Genomic DNA, 20,183 nt, shown 5'->3' with positions numbered 1-20,183 from the left:
AAGGCTGAGATACGCTCTGCTGAAATTGACCGCAAGCAAGGAATTCAGACTTTCCACCCAAACTGAACTTAGATTGAGAATTATTGAACTGAGTTGTGCATCAAACCTGTGGGGCAAACACTGACATAAAAAGTTCCTGTGCCAAATTCATGCCTGTGCCAGAAAATACTAAAACCTGCGTTAGTAGGGTCCCCTGGGTGGGGAGAGAATACGGCAAAAGAGGTTCCTTCTTAGAGAGCACCCTGGTATTAAACCTTGTATTTTCTGATCTTATTGAATTTTTAGTATTTAGTTCTGCTGAGTGTAAAGTACTTGATTTTAGAAAATTACAAGAACTGAACTGGACATCAAATTGTGTCTGTTAGTTGTATAGAAGTGTCTATGTTTAAACTAAAGTATACATGAATATTGCTACAAGTGGGGGAGCGCCAGGCAATGAAGTCCAAAACGCATGTTTTAGTATCAAAAAGCCTTTATTTCAATATATATTTTCTTTAATTCAATACTAAATAAAGCTCAGCCAACGTGTTTCGTTCCCGCAAGAAGAACTTCATTAGGGCTTTAATATCACGAAGGTGTATCAAGAAGCATTATACATTCACCATCATTCTCTCCAGTTTATTGCACTAGAAGCCATCGGAGTTTCCCAGGCATATTCAAACCTGTAGGCGAAAACCTTCAAGACGATGGTGACATTTTTCAGATGTCGACGTCACCATCGTCTTGGCGGTTTTCACCAACACCAACTTGTTCAAATTGGCTGCCATATTATAATGTTCATTCAGTGTTTATATTTCTCGCTTGATACTATGTGTAGCAAGATGTGGACTGTTTATTTCTCAGTGACACTGTTCTCGAAGAGCCTGCTAGAAGAAGTCTTTTCACAAAATAATTAAAGGTCTTTTCGCTTGCCCACGGTATTGCATTCAATCTCAATAGTTCAATAGTTCACTATTTTTTATGGAATTAGTTTGTGCTGGCACACCCAGGCAACTTTAGGTCTGAAGGGGCAAATCAATTTTCAAGTGGCGGGTTAGTGCTAAGGTGATAGGGTTATGTGACGTTTAAAATTGCCCAAATGTGATTTTTTGGAGCAATGATCATATTGTGCTGACTTTGCAGTTTCTGTACTTTCCTATGCAAGAAAACTGTATTTAAACCCTTGAATTTCCGGGAGTGAGCTAGATTTACCCACTACTAGGAATGCTGTCCTATTTCTTACTGAATTTGCTGCTCACCTGAATTGACTTAGCATTTCTCTGATTTTTGCCTATAATTATATACTTCTTCTTTTGATATCCTGATTTAAATGTCATTTATTGAGTTTATTGCTGCATAATTCTCTAGTGTACTTTTGAATTTTTTTAATTGACCTTCATAGTTATTACTAATTCCAATCTCCAACTCCCTTTTTTGAGTCAGTCCTTGCTCACAGGCTGTATTTTGAATTTGTTTTGAAACTTATATTTAAAGACACATTGCCTCATTGACTTGGAGATTAACACTACTCAATCCACCCAATGTTTAAGAACACATTTATACTGTAGATTTTCTAGGGCCCTGAGCACCCATAGTGGACTATTGAGTTCCGAGCTCTTGCTCCTCACACTATTGCTCTGAGAGCCCATGACTGCCCATCCTTGCTACCCGAGAGTCCGATCTATGGAAAGGTCTGTATTGAGCCCAATTTCCTGAGCAATAATAGAGTTGTTTCCAGGACATCAGTGACAGAAGTCCTTAACCACCACGGTGGGACCCAGTAGGTGCTGACACTGGGTAATCTGGGAATAATGAAAAACTGTGTTCATGACTTATTGTTATACTTTTTCCATGCACTGTTGCTTAGCGTTCGTTTTCATACAAAAAGCAATTTAAGAGTGCCTTTTAAATGATATTGGGCTATGTTAGCTAAAATAATGTTTCAGGCAAGTTCTGTTTTTCATTCTTTGTAAAGGTTTCTAGTTTTCTGTTTTTCCTTCTTTCTTTTAACGTGTGCAGATCTAACTGTGATGATGAAAACAATATGTAAATGTCAAGGGCTGAATATGTTACGGTCTTCCAACCATCCCCAAGATAATATTTACTCAAGGCCTCTGTTTCAACCATCACATGTGCCATGACACATTGAGATTTCATCACTCAGTTGCAGACAGTCAATGCGTTTTGCTTAAAAATTCAGCAGGGGAACTATCTCCAGATATCCATTAAGACCACCCAAACCCTGCTCCGATTTTGGGAAAAGCTTAAAATACACTCTCTTTAAAGAAAGCTTGATCTCGGAGCAGTAACAGCCCGATTCAAGCTGGCCGTCTCCCGCATTTTGGCTGGATTCCTACTAAACAAATGCCACATTACATTCCTTCACCCATACATGGCTCAAAATGATCTCCTCAAAGATGCTGTTGGCACATATCTTAGCCCTATTGGATCCTAATCAAGGTGTATTCCTCTGACCTTTCCTTCTCTGTTTGCCTAGAGGAGCTTGTCATGAGTTCCTCTTAGGATAGGCTCCAGTGGCATGCTTTCCACTCATCTGTGAGGTCTGTTCGAGACCGTTCTTGCTCTCTGTGTCTCCTGACCTTCATTGTCAATAGAAAAATGTTAGCGGTTGTTTCCAGGTCCATCAACCATACCGCCACTTCCTTGCTCAGGAATGCTACTCTAAACTTTAGTTACCTGTCCAATTAGCTGCTGCATTGTTTTGATTACTATACCTGAATTTGACTTTTGGTTTTAATAACGACATCAAAGCTTCGCCGATGTTTATAACCCTCAATCAAAGCTAGACCTAGAAACTATAAAGAACTGCAATTTCTGTGATCCAGTACATGTGACTAGAGAAGGAGAATTTGCTTCTTTCCCCACCACAAATTGCAAATCAATACATTACTAGCCAGATTTTGTGGATCAGTGTTTGAATAATTTGCCTGTTTTATTCTTATATAGTGGGAATTCAGTTGGCTTGGTTGTATCATCATGCGATATGCCACACAACATTTCGGTCTCTACTCAACCTTTTTGTAATTTGTTGATCTACATGGAGAGAAATAGAATTTGAATTATTATAAATTTGAGCCGCCAAGTTTATTTTATTTGATATTTTAATCTCCTATTCATCTGCTTTGTAGGTACTTTTCCTTAAAATACCTTTACAATACCAACCCTAGCTTGCCCCATCTCATTTTCAGCGATGCCCTTATGCTTTGTTTTATTATATATTTACTTTTGTATACAAGCAGAGCCTAAAGTTGGAATGAAAGCCAAGAGGTGTTGACAAACTCAATACGTCTGGGTTAATGTGCTATTGCATGTATTTATAGCACACTAGAGTGAGACGCACAAGAAATCCAGCAGGATGGAATAGATACAGCTGTAATTGTGAAGTAGTCCCTCATGTAGTTCAGTGCAAGCACTCGAGTGGATGTGGAAGGATACACCCAAATAGACAATGGCATTATATGAAAGATGAATACTCTACTTGACTGAGCCACGACATGATTGACAAAATCTCAAGCCAATGGCTGAAATTAGCTTGTTAAAGTCCGTGGTTGAAATGAACAGGCCTAAAACTCGCTCTATGTGTATTGTTAGCAACAGATCTGTTGGACAACTGCACTGGGAAAATCCATGCCAAAAATCTATGGTCGAACCAAAGGGATTGGGGGTCAATGAATGCAGTGAGTGAAGATAGACGTCCAGTTATGATGTGTCTACTCTCTCTTATTTCACTTTTCACCCTTGTGTTCTTAGCTAGGGCACTTTTTACTAACTGCTTAATGTTTTTCTTTCAGCTTGGTTGAGGGCACCTGCTTTTAAGGACCGGGTAGAAAATGTCTTATGGGTCAATTGATGGAGGCTCGTTTGGAGGTAGAAATCCCTTCGGCGGTTCTTCCCGGCAAGGATACCAGCCCTTAGGTAATGTACAACACTCTTTTCCTGCTAGGTTCCTGTACCCTGGGTACAGAGTTGAGCTAATAAACATCTCTGCAAACCTCCGTACACGTCAAACAGCGGTACTATATTTTGTTGTAGCATCTGTGCAACCGGAGTAGCTGAAAAACCACAATAGTTAGAATGTTTGCATTGCATGGATGTAGTTTTGTAGTGTTTGTGTGAAGCACTGTATATCTCTTGCTTTTAAGAATTTATAGCATTAGTTGCAATTAAGTGATCCATTTGGGCATAATGTAAATGCCAAAACGAGACAAAATTGGGCTGTATGTTTATTTTAAGTTCAATTTTGCCAGATATTGTGTTGTTTTTTTTATTTTTTAATGCATATTTTTTTCCTCAATGTTTTTTTTTCATTCTGCATATATTGCCAGATTAAGGCATAAACACTTAAGTGCCCCTAATGCATATCTAGAGATGTTTATTTCCTAAATGGCCAGTTGAAAAGCCACACCCTGGGACCTCCCCTTCGATGGCACAGCCTCATTTAAAACACAGCAGTTCTTTCGGAACTGCTTCTTGGTCTTCATATGCAGCGAGCTCTCAAGATTGCTTGATGTTACAATTTTTTTGAGATTCATATTCAGTGCAGATTTTAAATCGGATTGGTTTTAACCGTGCTTTTAAGTTCCAGAATGCAAAATACAGAAGTATTTTATTTTTGTCACAAATATTCCCTGTTTTGTCTCTGTTGCTTATTTGATTGTACCATGGATATCAAATTAAATTCGCATCACTGCATTGCTATTTGCTAGTGCAGCTGCATTGCAAGGATGGTGATCAGGGGCGATTGTTGGGTACCTTGCTTGAGTCAATTTTGTGCTTTTAGGGTATAAATGAGCCAAACATTTTATTTTCACCTAACAGAGGACTTGCAGTGCTAACGACGGGAGGGTTTGTTTCTGCTCCAAGCCTTTGTAAGTGCCCGGTTTGCTGCGAATTGGCTTTCCAAGCTGACATCCACCTCAGCCCAGCCCTCCTTAGTGTAGAAATAGAGACTAGGATGAATAGAAGACCGCAAGGTCCGAAGCTTAGACTGCACAATGCAAGGGATTCGCTTCAGCTGATCAGCGCTGTTTTCATTTATTGGCAAAGACCCTTGTATTTTTCGCTTGGAGATGTTGGTTTAATCAGGCTGTCTGTCATATTGTTCTCGTCATTTGGACTTTGGTGCATCCTTGACCGTGAGGGCGAGAGGATACCCTGAAATTCCCAACACCTCGAATGTTTCCCTCCGCAGAACATCTACATTTCGCTGAATCGGTGTTCAACCACGGTTTCATTAAGAAATAAGTCCCCTTGTAAGGCACCACCCAACACATCAAAAACACAGTCATTTGAGTAAAAGGGCCAATCGATACTGCGTTCTAGGTCAGGGGAATTCATGGAACGGTTTTATTACAAAATCCAAAAGATGCGTAATAGAATAATTGCCATAAGGCTCTTAGCACGTAAGGCATTATGGAGAAGTGCAAAATCGGAAATGATTCTACATCCCAAGTGGGCAGAAAAATCGAGAGAATCAAACAGCATCCTAGAATCAGAAGGTCTCCTGACTCACTCCCACAATCAAGGGGTTGTGTACATTATTTTTGCATATTAAATCCGTAAAACTGCAGAATCATCGTGGTATGATCAAACTGGTTACATTCTCAGCAAATCAGAACACAGTTTTATTAAGCGTCTTATTGCATTAGCACATGAATATTGATTCTGCCCACTCTATGCTAATGTTATCCGGAATTGGTAGAACAAAGGAGATACATGAACAGCAGCAAGCTATTTGAAATGAATAGGGTACTGTGAGCTAGTGCAAGGACATTGGCATAAGTTACAGTTTTATAACGAAGCTGGAGAACAGCAAAGGCAACGTCAATGGAAATAAACAAACACGACTGCGCTGCAGAAATAACAGATAGCCAGATGTGCGGGAAAAGATATCTAATTTGAATAATGGTTCAACTAGGCCCAGATTGAGGCCTAGGTAACAAAGGTCAGGCAAACACTTCACATCATAGGAATTGCGTTTTAACGACAATAATACTATATCAGTGTGTACATGTGTAATTGAGAGTAAAACCACATTTTGCAATTATTTAATAATACACAAAAACATGATTGCGCAAAAATCCTAAATAACTGTGACCGGCTCAGTGTGTTTGTGTACTTCAGGTTAGTTCTGTATCAATAGAGCTTGTTGGGGCAAATGAGGTTTTGTTTGCGTTAGTTTACAGTTCCCGCTCCCTCTATGTATAGTTGTTCTCAAGTATGAAGACCGCCAAGGTGGGACCCTTTGTTTCTCACTGTAAAGAATAGCACATTTAAATATCTGATTATTTAGGTTGAATTCCAAGAATAAGGTTGTCAACACTTCTGTTGACTTAACTGTATCTTGTGTAATGAAATAAACAACCCACAGATGCGGGTGGTTCAGTGCCCGACCAAAGAAACCAAAATCTGAGGCGGTGTACCAAGGAGCAGAGTAGAAATAGTCACCCAGAGCCAATGGATCCCAACGATACTGCTAAAATGTCAAAGAATCAGCAGTGATTTTGAGTTAGTGACCCATTTCTTGATTTTGAGGTCAAGCAAATAAAACAATTTGGCCCACATCTATGCAATGTAGAGAGAAGAGCGAGAAAACATATTTGGGTAAGTATATTAATGGCAATGGATGTGGTGACTGGATAGTTTTTTATGCATAATGTTGAGCTAGAATAGACACAGGAAGTGTTGCCTTTCCTGAGTTCTTTTGCCTGAGGCACAAGCAGCCATATAGGTGATAACTGGGTTGGCAGTATGGGCATTCAGTAATGTCAACTTGTCAGAAAAGATTCCCCTCTGGGTGAACTTTTAAGCTAATCTTGGTTTGAAAACACACAATCAGAATCAAAATATATATCACAACTCAGGAGCAGCAAAATGATGTAACCAATACAGTCATACAAAAAATGTACATTTTATTTTGATATATTAAAAAACTAGGTTAAAAACAGGTTAAAAAACAATATACAATGGGACAAAACATAAGGAAAATAGTTCTTAATTCATGAGGGAAATACAATAGTCTTCAATATCATATAGGATCACACTCCAAATATATAGTTGGTCACTTTGAAAGGAGTTCTTTGTCCAATGACTTAATGTATTTCCACCCAGCAAAGCATTGACGCGTTTTGGTTGTGGCCAATTATAATTCAGGGCCAAAAACCTTCCTCAGGAGATAACAATAAAATCCCACTATAACCATGTATCTTTATTGTGGTCAAATAAATACAACGTTGGTGCTGCTGTTTTGTTCAGCTGCCTTCCGATACCATCTGGTGCCTCTGTTTTACTTGTAGTGCATGTAGAAATACATTGCACTGTCTCATCAGCAATATCAGGATTACGTCATTCGTCTTGAGCGTATTTAACGTATCTAGTCCTATCGGCACCGTTACCACGAGGAGCCAGAACCCCGTCGGACCGTTCGTTATTTTTACTAGCAGACTGCGGGCGGTCTAGCTATAGATGCTACTGTTGAGAGAACACTGTGTGAAAAGTTTGTGCGTTAGAGTTTCTGCAAGAATACTCGTTAGGAGATGCATTCCGGCTAGAATTGAACACCGGCTCCTGTATGTCTTCCAGCCACTTCCTCTCTGCCTCAAGTTCGGAGAAAGATCAATAACTGGGCCCATTCATCCTACTGACTTCGGATTGCACGAGGAGATAGTGGTAGTATGAACTTTTGGGTATGAGCCTCTGATTAGGCTACCTCCTTCGGGAGATCTTCTGTTGCTGCAAAAGGGTAGGTTATGCTCCTGAATCTGCACAATCTACACCTATATGAGTGGATATTGAGCAGCGACACCTGACTGCGTTTGATCTGCCACCTAAAATGGTGAGTTGCATTCTTTCCAGCAGGTGCTCTTCCAGTAACTCCATTTATGCAGAGCGTGGAAACAGATTTGTAACCTGGTGTGGCGTTCATAAGACTTATCCCTTATAGGTGATTCTGTCGGACATCGTTTTGTTAGTCTTTGGCCCACCAAGCCTTTGCATTGGTCATTATTAAAGGTTATGTGTCACCTCTTATGGCCTTCCTACATTTACCTGACCAACCGTCCTTGTTTAAATCATCTGTTGTGAGGAATTGATTAAAGGTTTGACACTTGATCCCTCTCAAGCTATTTGTGATACAAGAGTGGGACCTTAAGTTGATCTTGATGTTTCTCATGTGCAAGTCCTTTGACTTAGTTGCTAGCTGCGTCTCCTGACTTTGAAGACTGTCTTTCTCATTGTGACTTCATCAGCTCTTCACATGAGTGATCTCAAGGCACTTTCTACACAACCGTCATACAACACCTTGTTCGCAGACAAGTTGTAATAAGGATTCTGGTGGAATTCTGGCCAAAAAGTCACGACTTGCTTTCACTATGGGTAATCTATCACTCTGCCAGTGTCCTTTGCTCCCTTTTCTCACTTTTCATGAGTAGACATGATATACATGTATTTAACCAAGGCACAAGTAGTAAAATACATGTAGTGAAATAAAATCACATTAAACTGATTAAACGGGCTTTATGTGCCTAGTTTATTTTCTCTGCTATCCATAGCAACACTGGGAGCCCTAGTTCCAGAGGCCTGGCTTAGTCTGGGGTTACAGGGCTCCCTCCAACTGTTACAATTGGAGTTCTTTAGCACTGGTGTTCTGGCCCTGCAATAGTATTGGACCCCGGACTGGATTTCCTTTGACGCCTCTGCTCCTGTGGACACTGACAGGGTAGCAGAGGAGAGCAGCCAAAGGCTTACTCAAGGCGGTGGTGTGGGCTGGAAATTCAGGATGCAGTTGAAGACCCTCAATATGCCTTACTAACTGACCGTCCGGTCACGGTTTTCATTTGTAAAACAAAAAGTGCTGGACTACACAGAGAACAAAATCCAGCACACAAGGTGAAGGATCAGCAAAATACAGCTCTGCCCGGTCATTTCCAGAAATTTGAATCTAAATTTTATTATGTGGCCCACATGCTGCTCGCTAGCTCATCCTAACGTTAAGTCAATGGGCAGTGTTTTTACAGTGGCACTTGCGAATGCTGAACCCACAATCCCTGATTGCAGGCACGACAGTCAAAAGCACAAGGCCCAAACTCAAATTTCTCACTCAATAAAATTCTGTGGCCACTCGCTCCGGTCTCTGATGTTCTTAAGGAAATTGTATCGGTCTTTTTCACTTGACTGGTGGATTAAATTACTCCTTAAAGGGACCTGCAGATACCTATGCCTTTGCATCACTGATGCCCAATACCCACCTCCCAAAATGGTCAAAAGGGCTCACCCAGTACTTGGCGGTGCGATTGGACACTAAGGGGGTGACATTCAGTGCAGTATAGTACAGTACAGTTCAAGCGACTCGAAGATGTCAGCAGACTAAAGTTGGTTTAATTATCTAACTATTAGAGGATCATACTGTAGGTGACTTTATTTAAAAGCCCTTTATTTTTTTTAAAAAAAGCCGATTGTGGTTGTATTTCTCCTGTTTAGAGGGTGCCCACAATCCAGGGACACTGATTCCAGTGGCCGGGGGCCAGCCATATATTGCTGGAGAATGTGGATGTCTCCATAAATGGGCAACAGATTTTTACATGGTTTGCAGCTCTAAAATTATTACAATTTCACTTTGCTTCTTTTCCAACTTCTTCAGGGCTGGAGATGGAACGGAGTCTTTACTCTAGTATTCGTACAAGCGCCTTGAGACCCTTGCGGGTGAGTAGTGCGCTATACAAGTATCTATTTACATTTTACTCGGGGTCCAGTTGAAGCAGCTAGTTGCACACACTGCTTTCCCTGTGGTACTGCTAGGCTAAAGAACAAAGGGGGGTATCTCAAAAAATAATATGCAAGCGACAAACTATCCGTAGCCTCCAGCCATTGCGGATAGTTGTGGTTTCTTCCTCTTGCAAGCGGGTATCTTCAGAGCTGACAAGTCAACTTTCTTGAGGAAGTGTAGCTTGGACACTGACAGGCAAACTGTAAAGAGAACATTCACACAGGACCATGTAACCCTGCTCAGCAAGATATTGGGGAGGGGACGGAATGTCAAAAAGTGTAGGCGCCAAGGCCTGTTGAGATGTGGGCAGGTTTGTGTAAACCTCTCCAGCACTTCTTGTTGCCGCAAAGGGAACCTGAAATGAATGCTCCCTGCACTGCGCAAGTCATGCACCCGCGCCACGTGCCTAGACATAACCGGGGCTACTGGAATCATGGACCAAACGTGTCAGGGTTGGCCAAGCTTTGCAGCAAAAAAAAGGCAAAATATATGGCATTATATTGCTTTATTTCGAATCCGCTCGTGCTGTCCCCGTGCTGGAGTTTTAGAATGTTGCGGAGATCCTTGCAATGAGGGAGCGGTGAAGGCGGTGTGTGGTGGTTGCAGAGAGCTGGTTTGATGCACGTGTTGTGGGTCACAATACATACTGATCACACACAGCGGACTGTGGGACTCGCCTTTACAATTATGTGGCAGTATTCCTTCATAATGTTGTTATTTCACGTATTAACATTACCCGGGCAAAGGTTTCACTTCATTAGTATGGATTTAACACGTAAAAGCTGCAATCAACTAGTGAAAGGTGATCAGTTACCCTTCGTAAAGGGCCTGCCACCCAGTATTAAGATGGGTCTCAACTTTCTAAATACATTTTGACCCGTTTAAGCTAGAATTGTTTTTGGGGATTGGAATCTACACACAATGCGGCAGTCGGTGTATTATGTGGTGAGTGCAGCGCATCTATAATCATGCGGCAAGCACCACGGCCAGAGAATTGAATAAATCCGGCGACCTTGCTCAGAAGTCCCACAGATGGAAGTGAAAGACCCTGGTTAGGGAGACTGGCAGACAATTACATGCAGGCGAGGCTGGCAGGCATTTCCCATGAGGAGACTGGTAAAAAGGCTTGTTCCTTCACTATAAACTGCGCTGCTTCAGCACTGTTCCCCCAAAGCCTGTTTAGAAAGGACAGTAGTCACTGCCTAAAAAGAAGTGTTTTTTGGGTGCCCACCTCAAAAAGAGCTCTGGTGTCTTAGGCCATGTCCGTGGAAGTCCTGCTGGGAGCTTGCAAGATAGTCGTTCTCAATGGGTGATCAGTAAGAACACATCATCCGCACAAACCGGGGAAGCGATCTGGGGCAGGCAAGCTTGCCATATGTTCATCCTACTGAACATCTAATTAAATAAATAAAATAAGTCAGTCAGTCAAAGTACTTTATTTCGGTAAGATACCATAAAAAGGCCATACATGCACATAAACATAACACTATGATAGAAGATAAAACAAATAAAACCTTGTATTAAAAATCACATACAAACAGTTCCTGCAAATATTTAAAGCATCAGACTATTCCACCGAAATGTCAGTATATAAAATATGTAAAATTGTGTAAAAAGTATGACAATAAAATAATAATTTCATCAAATACATTTCATGGCATTGCTGAGGCAGCAGGTGGTGTTAAAACTCATTAGTTCATATGTCAATGCTATCTCGTAGGTTGCAGGGTTCTCTGGGACTTGTAGTCCTCAACCCCTCAAAATGATCCAAATGTGTGTCCCGCATGGTGAATAGTCTCCTTAAGTTAAGTCTGAATGACATGCTGTAGAGACTCTCCCCGCCTTCTAGCTTGCAGGGCTTTTTGGGGCTTGTAGTCCTTGTTCCCTCAAAATACTCCAAATGTTAGTCTTGTTGGTTATATTTTATTTTAGTAAAGACATTAAAATGCACCTCGTATGTACATTAACCAGTACCCCCGCTCCAAATATCTAAGCCTGCATACATAAATGTTGTCTACGTATTTTTCTAAGGAAAGTGTCAATTTCTTTGTAAAATTTTGATTATTCTTAAATTCAAAAATGCACGTTTATTGTAGCCTAGACGGCTCTGGTCGGAGATCAATAAGGGGAGCACCGACACTGTTGGAAAGTTCACAAGAATATTAGGTTGGGAGTTCTACTATAGGCACTTTTACAATCCAGCCATTCTTTTTCACTTTCAACCCTTGAGCTGATCAACTGACCTGGCTGGATCGGCGGTCTAGCAGTAGCCTCGCAATGGAGAGATGGCTTAGCTGTTTCTAGTACCTATTAAAATGTCCAGTATAGCACAAGCTTCACAAGCAAATAATTTTTCGATATTTTTGCATCCTCAAACTGCATGCAGTCTCAAAAGATTTTCACTACATTCCTTAAATCCGGAGTGATAAAACTGTTCTTTAATTAAAACTTTAGTTTGTCACATCTCCTTTTTTCTTTTGTCTTTCAAATGTCCCTCTCCTTCCCTGCCATTCTCTGCATGCCTCCTCTGTCTGAGCACAACAAACTCCAACACATGCACCTTTGACCATTCTCTAGCTCAGCAAATTTCCCACAACTCATTTACAAGATCACAATCTCGCCTCCATGTGCTAAAAGTTGTACCTATGCAACTTAACAGTACCTAATCTCCACAAACTCCTGTGTTAATCCCACCAACCATGAGTTTGAGCTCACCCCCCGAATAATGATTGCGACCAACCGCTAATACTTTAGTCCACCATAAAAAGCCGAAATGACTGCATGGAAGGGTTTGCTTTGAGCACTCAAGACTAATACCAATAAATAAAATACCGTAACCAATAAGACTGAACTAACCATTAACCTTGGGTCCTGGAACAGCGTGCTTCCCGGCGTAAGGCGCTTCAAAGCCCCGTTAGGGTAGTAAGCGCTATATAAATGCAATTACAAAAATATTTTTTTTTTTGTAAATTGTCGTTTATCTTGAAAAGTGTCATAGTGGTAGGAATTGATGTAACCTTATTTTATATTGAGTGCTGAGGGAACTTTTATGTTGCTGTGTTGTGGATTTATATTTCATATGTTTTGTTTTTGACCGATGTTTTACATGAATAGACAGATTTGTTGTCAATCTACATAATGCACACAATATAGCGGTTTTTAGACCAGTATGAAGATACGAGTTGGAACAGCGGTGCACAGCTTTTAAATGTTCTCTGGTAGGAGTGGCTAAATTTAAGCTCAATTACTAAACGTAGCGTGCATTTTATTTCTCTGGAGTACTGGAGAAATGCAGAGAAATTATGCACATGCCACTGCTTTTATTTGATTTTGTGTGATAAGGTATTGAAGAATTGTTGGTTAGTGCTACTAATTAAATTTATTAATGTGAAGCATTTTTCCCTTGCACAACGCTTGTTCTGCCATATTGGCTGCACTTTTCCTAGATCCTTCTTATATCTTGAAAAGTAAGCTTTGCAGAGGTTGATTCCTGCCTCGCTAAGTGCGCGAAAGCTTTTTCTAGCAGTCTATTAAGTCGCAAAAAGCCAGTGTCAAAAGTGCTCCTCTGTGGGCGCATTTTGGGGAGCTGTTGTTTGAAGATGTTTTTAACACTGAAGCAGGCTTGTGGTGTTTCAGATGGACACATAGCCCCAGGTTAAATGATAAATATATGCAGGTCACTTAGGCATAGCAGCTGCCACTCCTCGGTGCGATTGTCTGGCTCTCCCTTGTACCCTGGCCTCTGGGTCAAGGCTAAGGGTGGGCGGAGTTGCACTATGCGGAATTGCCTTAAAAAAATTTGTGGAATGCCGTGGAGTTCCGCTCAGCCCTAAATAAAACGTCATTGGCCGCTAATGTTGACTTTCCTTGGCCTGTCAAAGCGAGGATCATGTATGTCCAAAAGGCCAAGGGTGTCCGTTAGCATTGGATGCCTGCATGCAGATCTGGTGCTGGAGAAACTGCGGTTTCCATTCGCCATATCTGCGGTCGCCTTGCAAGCTCTCTGGGTGTCGTGCGACAGAGGGAGTGTCGTCAGAAGCCTGCAGCAGCCTGTAGCGCCCCACTTCGACCATTGTCTGCCATCCGCCTCAGCTGTAATCTCTGCTCTCCAGGCTGTGCGTGCCACAGCAGGAGAGCGATGGAAGGGGAGGACAAGGCCTCAGTCCTTCTTAGCTAGGAAATGTTTCATCTGTCAGCATTCATCTCTTCCAGGAGCAGCCGGGGGAGTGCAGGAGAGGGGAAGAAACCACCAGAAAGCGTACGAAAGGCGACTCTCTGCCATGTTTCGTGGGTCTAACTCCCCTTCTCTTCTGCTGCCAGGTGACTGAGCTCATCCATTGCAACGTACGAGACATCAGGCAGACTTGCCCAGGCAAAGTTCTCCAGTATTAGGGGTGTCTTTCATAGATTCACATGCCTGAATCATTCCCCGTCGTCGGAGTGGGAGTCCCACGGTACATAAAAAAGCAATAAAATGCCATAATAACATAGGAAAAAAACAGTAATTCCCAACTAGGAAGTAAAGTAGCCAAAGCTACAGGAGAAAAAACTTCCACACTCATGACTATCCTAGTCATTTTGTATATTCCAAACTACAGCCAATGAGGCGACAGCACCCACCAGAAGGTTCTCCCGAGAGGCTCAGGCTCTCAGATTTTCTACCGCACGTCGTTTGAAGGGAGTCTCCCTGAGCTCTGCTCAGTTTCTTCTCTTTATTCCAGTCGGATTCTACTTTTCAAGAATGTCTTCTAAGAAATCTTTATTTAGAGCATGTGACTCTTGTGGTAAGCTCCGGATTTTTAAAGAGGATCCCCACAAAAAGTGCATATATTGCCTCTATCCTGATCACCAAGTCAAGGGCTGTAAAATTTGTAAAACCTTCCCTCAAAAAACCCTCCGGGACAGAGGGGGTCGCCTGCTTTTGTGGATACAAAAGCTCAAGGATTCTTATAATCCTGTGTCTGAGGTAGGCAGTGTTGCCTCTGGTTCTACTTCAGCCTCTAGGAAGAGGCCTGCGACTGAGGTGTTAACATCTCCTGAGGCTAAGGTGGCTAGGAAACGACTGCCATCTAAAGGGTCTGACAAGCCTTCTACTCTCAAGGCTTCTCCCCCAGTCAAGGAGAAGGAGGGACCATCTACTCCCCCTAAAAAATCTTCCAGAAATTTGTCTCTGACATCTGAGAAGAATTTGCCTCAGATTCCACCACTGTCGTCGACAGCGCCATCTTCAACTCCGTCGACGAGGATCTCCATCGACTCTACTTAGACTGTAATATTTTAATCTCCTAAGCCTCATATGATCATGTCGACGGCGGCTTCTTCGCCTACTATGGTCTATGTTTCTGTCAGACCTCTCTCGTCGACGGCGCAGCTTTCATCTTCTGCCGTCGTCGGCGCATCGTCGTCGACTCCTCTAAAGAAAATCCCGTCGACGAGAGTGTCGATGACATCTTCGTCGACGCCTTCTCTTCCGTCGACGAAGAAGCTACCGTCGACCGGCTCGTCGACTAGTTCCACTCACGATACCATCGTCGACGAAAATAATTCCGTCGGCGAAGATCATCCCGTTGACAGTCATCGACGAAGTCTGTTCCGTCGACGAAGTCTGTTCCGTCGACGAAGTCTGTTCCGTCGACGAAGTCTGTTCCGTCGACGAAGCCTGTTCCGTCGACAAAGTCTATATCGCCAACGGCACCAACACCGTCGACGGACCCTTCATTGTCCACATCGACGACGACCTCGTCTAAAGCAAAATCCACTGCAATGAATCCTTCAGTGGATCCAACGTCGACGCCGCAACTATCCTCTTGTACCGCTTTGTAGGTCTGGTCACCTTCTACGGTTTTTCTGATGCCGAAACAATCTTTGCTTCAGAGACGTGGGTCGACCTTGGAGCTCTCACCCCTGCATATCTCTCCACAAAAGATACCCCTGCAGGTGCCTGATACATTTCTGGATTCTGAACACAGTGAATAAGACTCAGACATTGGGGAAACCTTTGGCACAGCTACTAGTCCGTCCGAGTTAAATATAAAGTATCAAGAGGACGAACAGGATGATCAGGAGTCACCTGAACATATGCCTTCCTCTGTAACAGGTGTCCCTGCCACCCAGGTGCCGATCGCATTGCTCACCAACCTCCAATGCATGTTGGATGCCTATTACAGATGGTTCCCGCCATCAGAATCTACAGGCTCGGTGCCTCCTACACCTGCTACGGAAGCACCTACACCAGACTTTTGACCTCTAAAGTCTCCTCCACCTCGGCCGTCCACTCAGCCTGAGGATCAACAGCTTTCAGATGAAGGAGACCAGAGAGAGGAAGGCGAAGTAGATGATATGTCGGAGTGGGATAAATTTCAGGTGCAAACTCCCTCTCCATCACCTCAGGCTGCCTCGGATTCACCACCAGTAGACATGGGTGGTTTCCACCTTTTGATGGAAAAGGCTACTAAGCGTTCCCATATTGATATGGAGCAAATGGAGCAAGAATGTTTTCTCTACGACTTTAAAGACCCGCCTAGAAAATAAGTCAAATCCATACCGATTATTGACTTTATCTGGAAGGAGGGTATAGAGGTAATTTCTACTCCAGCATCCATTCCTCCGGTCTTGCCACGGATTGACAAGAAGTACAAGGCACCTGGAAAGTCACCTGCGTGCCTTGTAGGTCAACCGAAACTGGACTCAGTTATCATCCAAGCGGCGCAAAAGAGAGCTAGAAACCCTTCATCTCCAGTTGCAGCCCCACCGGACAGAGATGGCAGGCGCCTGGATGCCATTGGGAAACGCGTTTCAATGATGGCAGCTACCACAGTCCGGGCTGCAAATTCTTTGGCCATCCTGGGCAGGTATGACCGGCAGATGTGGTCGGACATAGCTCCATACATAGACCTCCTTCTTGAGCCTTCTAAATCTGAAGCGCAGAAGATCTTACAGAAAGGACAAAGAATCTCAGAGGAGATTATTGATTCGGCGGTTGACGTCTCCTCAACTGGTTTCCGGCAGCTAGCCGATGCTGCTGTCTTGCGTAGGCAGGGGTGGCTACGATCTACTTCTTTCCGTCAGGAGGTATAAACTAAGGTATTGGATATGCCTTATGATGGTGAATTTCTGTTTGGCCCGCAAGTTGAAGAAGCCATACAAACAATAAAGAAAGATACAGAAACGGCGAAATCCTTGGGTACACTTCAATTTCGCAAACCGCCCTTTCGAGGAGCGAGAGGATGTGGATATTTCTCCAACAGAGGTGGATACACACAACAATCCTCCTACAGACAAGTAAATCAGCTCTACCAGACCCAGCGCTATCAAACCTACGGCCAGAGGAGAACTAATTATTCTCAGAACAGGGGAAAAACTACCTACCGCGGAAAGGATAAGCGCCAATGAGACCTGTCACCTGCCACCACTACTACCCCACTCTCGAGAAAAAGTTGGAGGACAGATATCAAAGTTTTACTCAAATTGGCTATCGATAACATCAGACAGGTGGGTCCTGGATATTGTAGCCAAGGGCCATGCCTTAGAATTCGATCATTTTCCTCCGAATGTGCCCTTCAAAAGGCCCACCTCCAGCTCACCTAGAGGAGCTATTTGCCCAGATCAATTTGATGCTACAGAAAGGAGCAATCAAGAGTACCTCAAAATATGAGGGGAATGGGATTTTACTCCAGATTTTTCCTAATAAAGAAAAAAACCGGAGAATAGCGTCCAATTCTGGATCTCCGTGCCCTAAACAAATATTTGAAAAAGTTAACATTCAGGATGTTGTCACTTAAGGAAATACTGCTAGTAGCGGGAGACTACATGGCCACCTTGGATCTCCAAGATGCATATTTCCATATCCCCATCTTACGTCGCCACAGAAAATTCCTGCAATTCAGAGTGGCTGGCAGGGATTACCAGTTCAAAGTACTTCCCTTCAGCCTACGCTCGGCGCCAAGGCTGTTTACAAAGGTCTTAGCCCCAATGGCTGCTCACCTCCGGCTGGAGGAGATTCAAATATTTCCATATTTGGACGACTGCCTTATCAAGGCCAGCTCTTACGAGGAGTTTGACAATCATCTACAACGGTGTCTGAACCTTTTTCAGTCCCTGGGTCTCTCCATCAACTTCAGAAAATCCCAGTTGATACCATCACAAAGACGGGCTTTCCTGGGAGCAACCTTAGACACCCAGTTGCTCCAAGCCTTCCTCTCTGACGAGAGACAAGTCAAGATACGAAATATGGCTGGAAATCTATTTTCAAAAAAGTCAGTTTCAGTTCGACAGTACAAGTCTTTTCTGGGGATGGTATCGTCTTGCATTCCATTAATACCAAATTGCCGACTCAGGATGAGGCCTCTGCAGGAAGAACTGAGCTTATAATGGCTATAGGTCTCCGGCTCTTTCGTGGATCTCATCCAGATCACACCTCACATGCGGAGGTCCCTCCTCTGGTGGACGCAAAGAAAACATCTGCAGCAAGGTTGCGCTTTCCTCCAGGAATGCGCCAAGCTTTACAATCACCATGGATGCATCCCTCAGGGCCTAACTATCCGCGGCAAGTGGAACCCTCAACAAAGGCGTTGGCACATCAACCGGCTAGAACTGAGAGCCATTTTCCTTGCGCTCAAGGCATTTCGTGCAATCATCCAGGATGCCAATGTGTTGGTACGCACAGACAACACAACGAGCATTCATTACGTAAACAAGCAGGGAGGAACAAGATCACTTCTCCTTTCTCAGGAAGCCCAAAGGCTATGGGCATGGTCAATACAACACAACATCAATCTTCAAGCGGTGCATGTTCCTGGATCGGAGAACGTCTTGGCAGACGCACTCAGCAGGACAACCGTATCCACTCACGAGTGGGAACTTCATCAGCAGACCGTGGATCGGATCTTTCAACTATGGGGTCATCCAGACCTAGACCTCTTTGCAACCAAGACCAACAGCAAAAGCTGTTTCTTCGCAAGCTGGCATCCCCACAAGGACTCTCAGGGGAATGCGTTTTCGATCGACTGGTCTCTGACATATGCGTACGCTTTTCCACCAATTCCGCTAGTTCCCAGAGTCCTGCGGAAGATGAAGAAGGAGCCATGTTGGCTGATTCTAATTGCTCCCAGATGGCCTCGCCAGTACTGGTCCACAGAGCTCCTTCTCCTATCGGAGTGCAAACCAATTCAGTTGAGTCCAATTCCGGATTTACTCTCCATTCAGGAAAGCCAGATTTACCATCCGGATCCAACATCGCTGAAATTAGCGGCCTGGCGCCTGAGTACCGCGAGTTTGCCCATCTAAACATCCCTGCGGATTGCAAGTTCTACCATAAAGACGTACAGTCTTAAATGGAAACGTTTTTGTGTCTGGTGTCGTTCCGCTGGAATTCGCCCCTTTTCAGCTAAACCGGAGGAGATCCTGCCTTTTTTCCTATATCTGGCTCGATCAGGATTATCTCATGCTACCCTAAAAGCTTTTCTGGCAGCGATTTCAAGATATCGACAAGATGGGAGCAATTCTCTTTACTCTGCGAGGATTATACAGCAATTCTTTAAAGGCCTTTTTAGAATGTTCCCTCCGGTACGTCGTCCACCTCCATAGTGGCATCTCAATGTAGTGTTGGCACAGCTCATGCGACACCCATTCGAACCCATCCACAGAGCAGATCTGAAATTTCTTACGTGGAAGGTGTCACTTCTATTGGCCCTAACCTCCTCTAGGAGAGTCAGCGATATCCAGGCTTTTACTGCTTTTACTGTTCTTCATCCTTTCTTACAGTTCACAAATGACTCTGTGGTGCTCCGCACCAATCATAAATTCATTCCAAAAGTACCTTCGGATTTCCATCTGAATGAACCAGTAGTTTTGAAGACATTTTTTCCTAACCCTCAGTCACCTGCGGAACGGGCATTGCATACTCTGGACATTAAAAGATGTCTAAAATTCTATTTGCAAAGAACATCTACATTGCGCATGTCTGATCAACTATTAGTCACTTATGGGACAATTCGTAAGGGACAGGCAGTTTCTAAACAATTGCAAGATGGATATCTGCAGCTATTGCATTTTGTCACGCACAAGCAGGAAGACCTCTGCAAGCAGCTCCTAGAGCGCATTCTACAAGAGCAGTGTCTTCTTCTACGGCCTTATTTGCTGGAGTTCCTCTTCAGCACATCTGCAGAGCGGCAATTTGGGCCAGTCGCCATACTTTCACCAAACACTATTGTTTGGATGCAGCCAGCGAAACCGATGCTTCAGTGGGTCGAGCAGTTCTACGAAATCTTTTCATCTAAGGTGAGCCTCTGTATCCCACCTCCTATTCCTGCTGTCAGACGCTTGTTATGTTTCTGTTATGCACATGATCAAGTGATTGCGTTCTACTCTGCTTTTACTGATGTTCTTTTACATATTACATTGTTATGTGCTTCTAATATTG

At 43.3% G+C, this 20,183-nt stretch overlaps 1 protein-coding gene across 3 annotated transcripts in view; it reads left to right on the top strand.

Moving 5' to 3' along the window:
- The window catches only part of TSNARE1 (t-SNARE domain containing 1), a 1,291,163-nt gene that overhangs the window by 385,642 nt on the left and 885,338 nt on the right, over positions 1-20,183 (top strand). For all 3 annotated transcript variants that reach the window (XM_086966282.1, XM_086966284.1, XM_086966281.1), the window contains one exon: positions 3,792-3,915. In XM_086966282.1, coding sequence (XP_086822408.1) covers positions 3,831-3,915 — 85 coding nt within the window. In that variant the 5' untranslated portion in view covers positions 3,792-3,830. The remainder of the gene's footprint in view (positions 1-3,791; positions 3,916-20,183) is intronic.

The sequence above is a fragment of the Lissotriton vulgaris genome, chromosome 4_1 (genome assembly GCF_964263255.1).
Source record: "Lissotriton vulgaris chromosome 4_1, aLisVul1.2, whole genome shotgun sequence".
NCBI lineage: Eukaryota > Metazoa > Chordata > Amphibia > Caudata > Salamandridae > Lissotriton > Lissotriton vulgaris.
The sequence above is the reverse complement of the archived record's forward strand: the minus strand, read 5'-3'. Positions and strand labels throughout refer to the sequence as shown.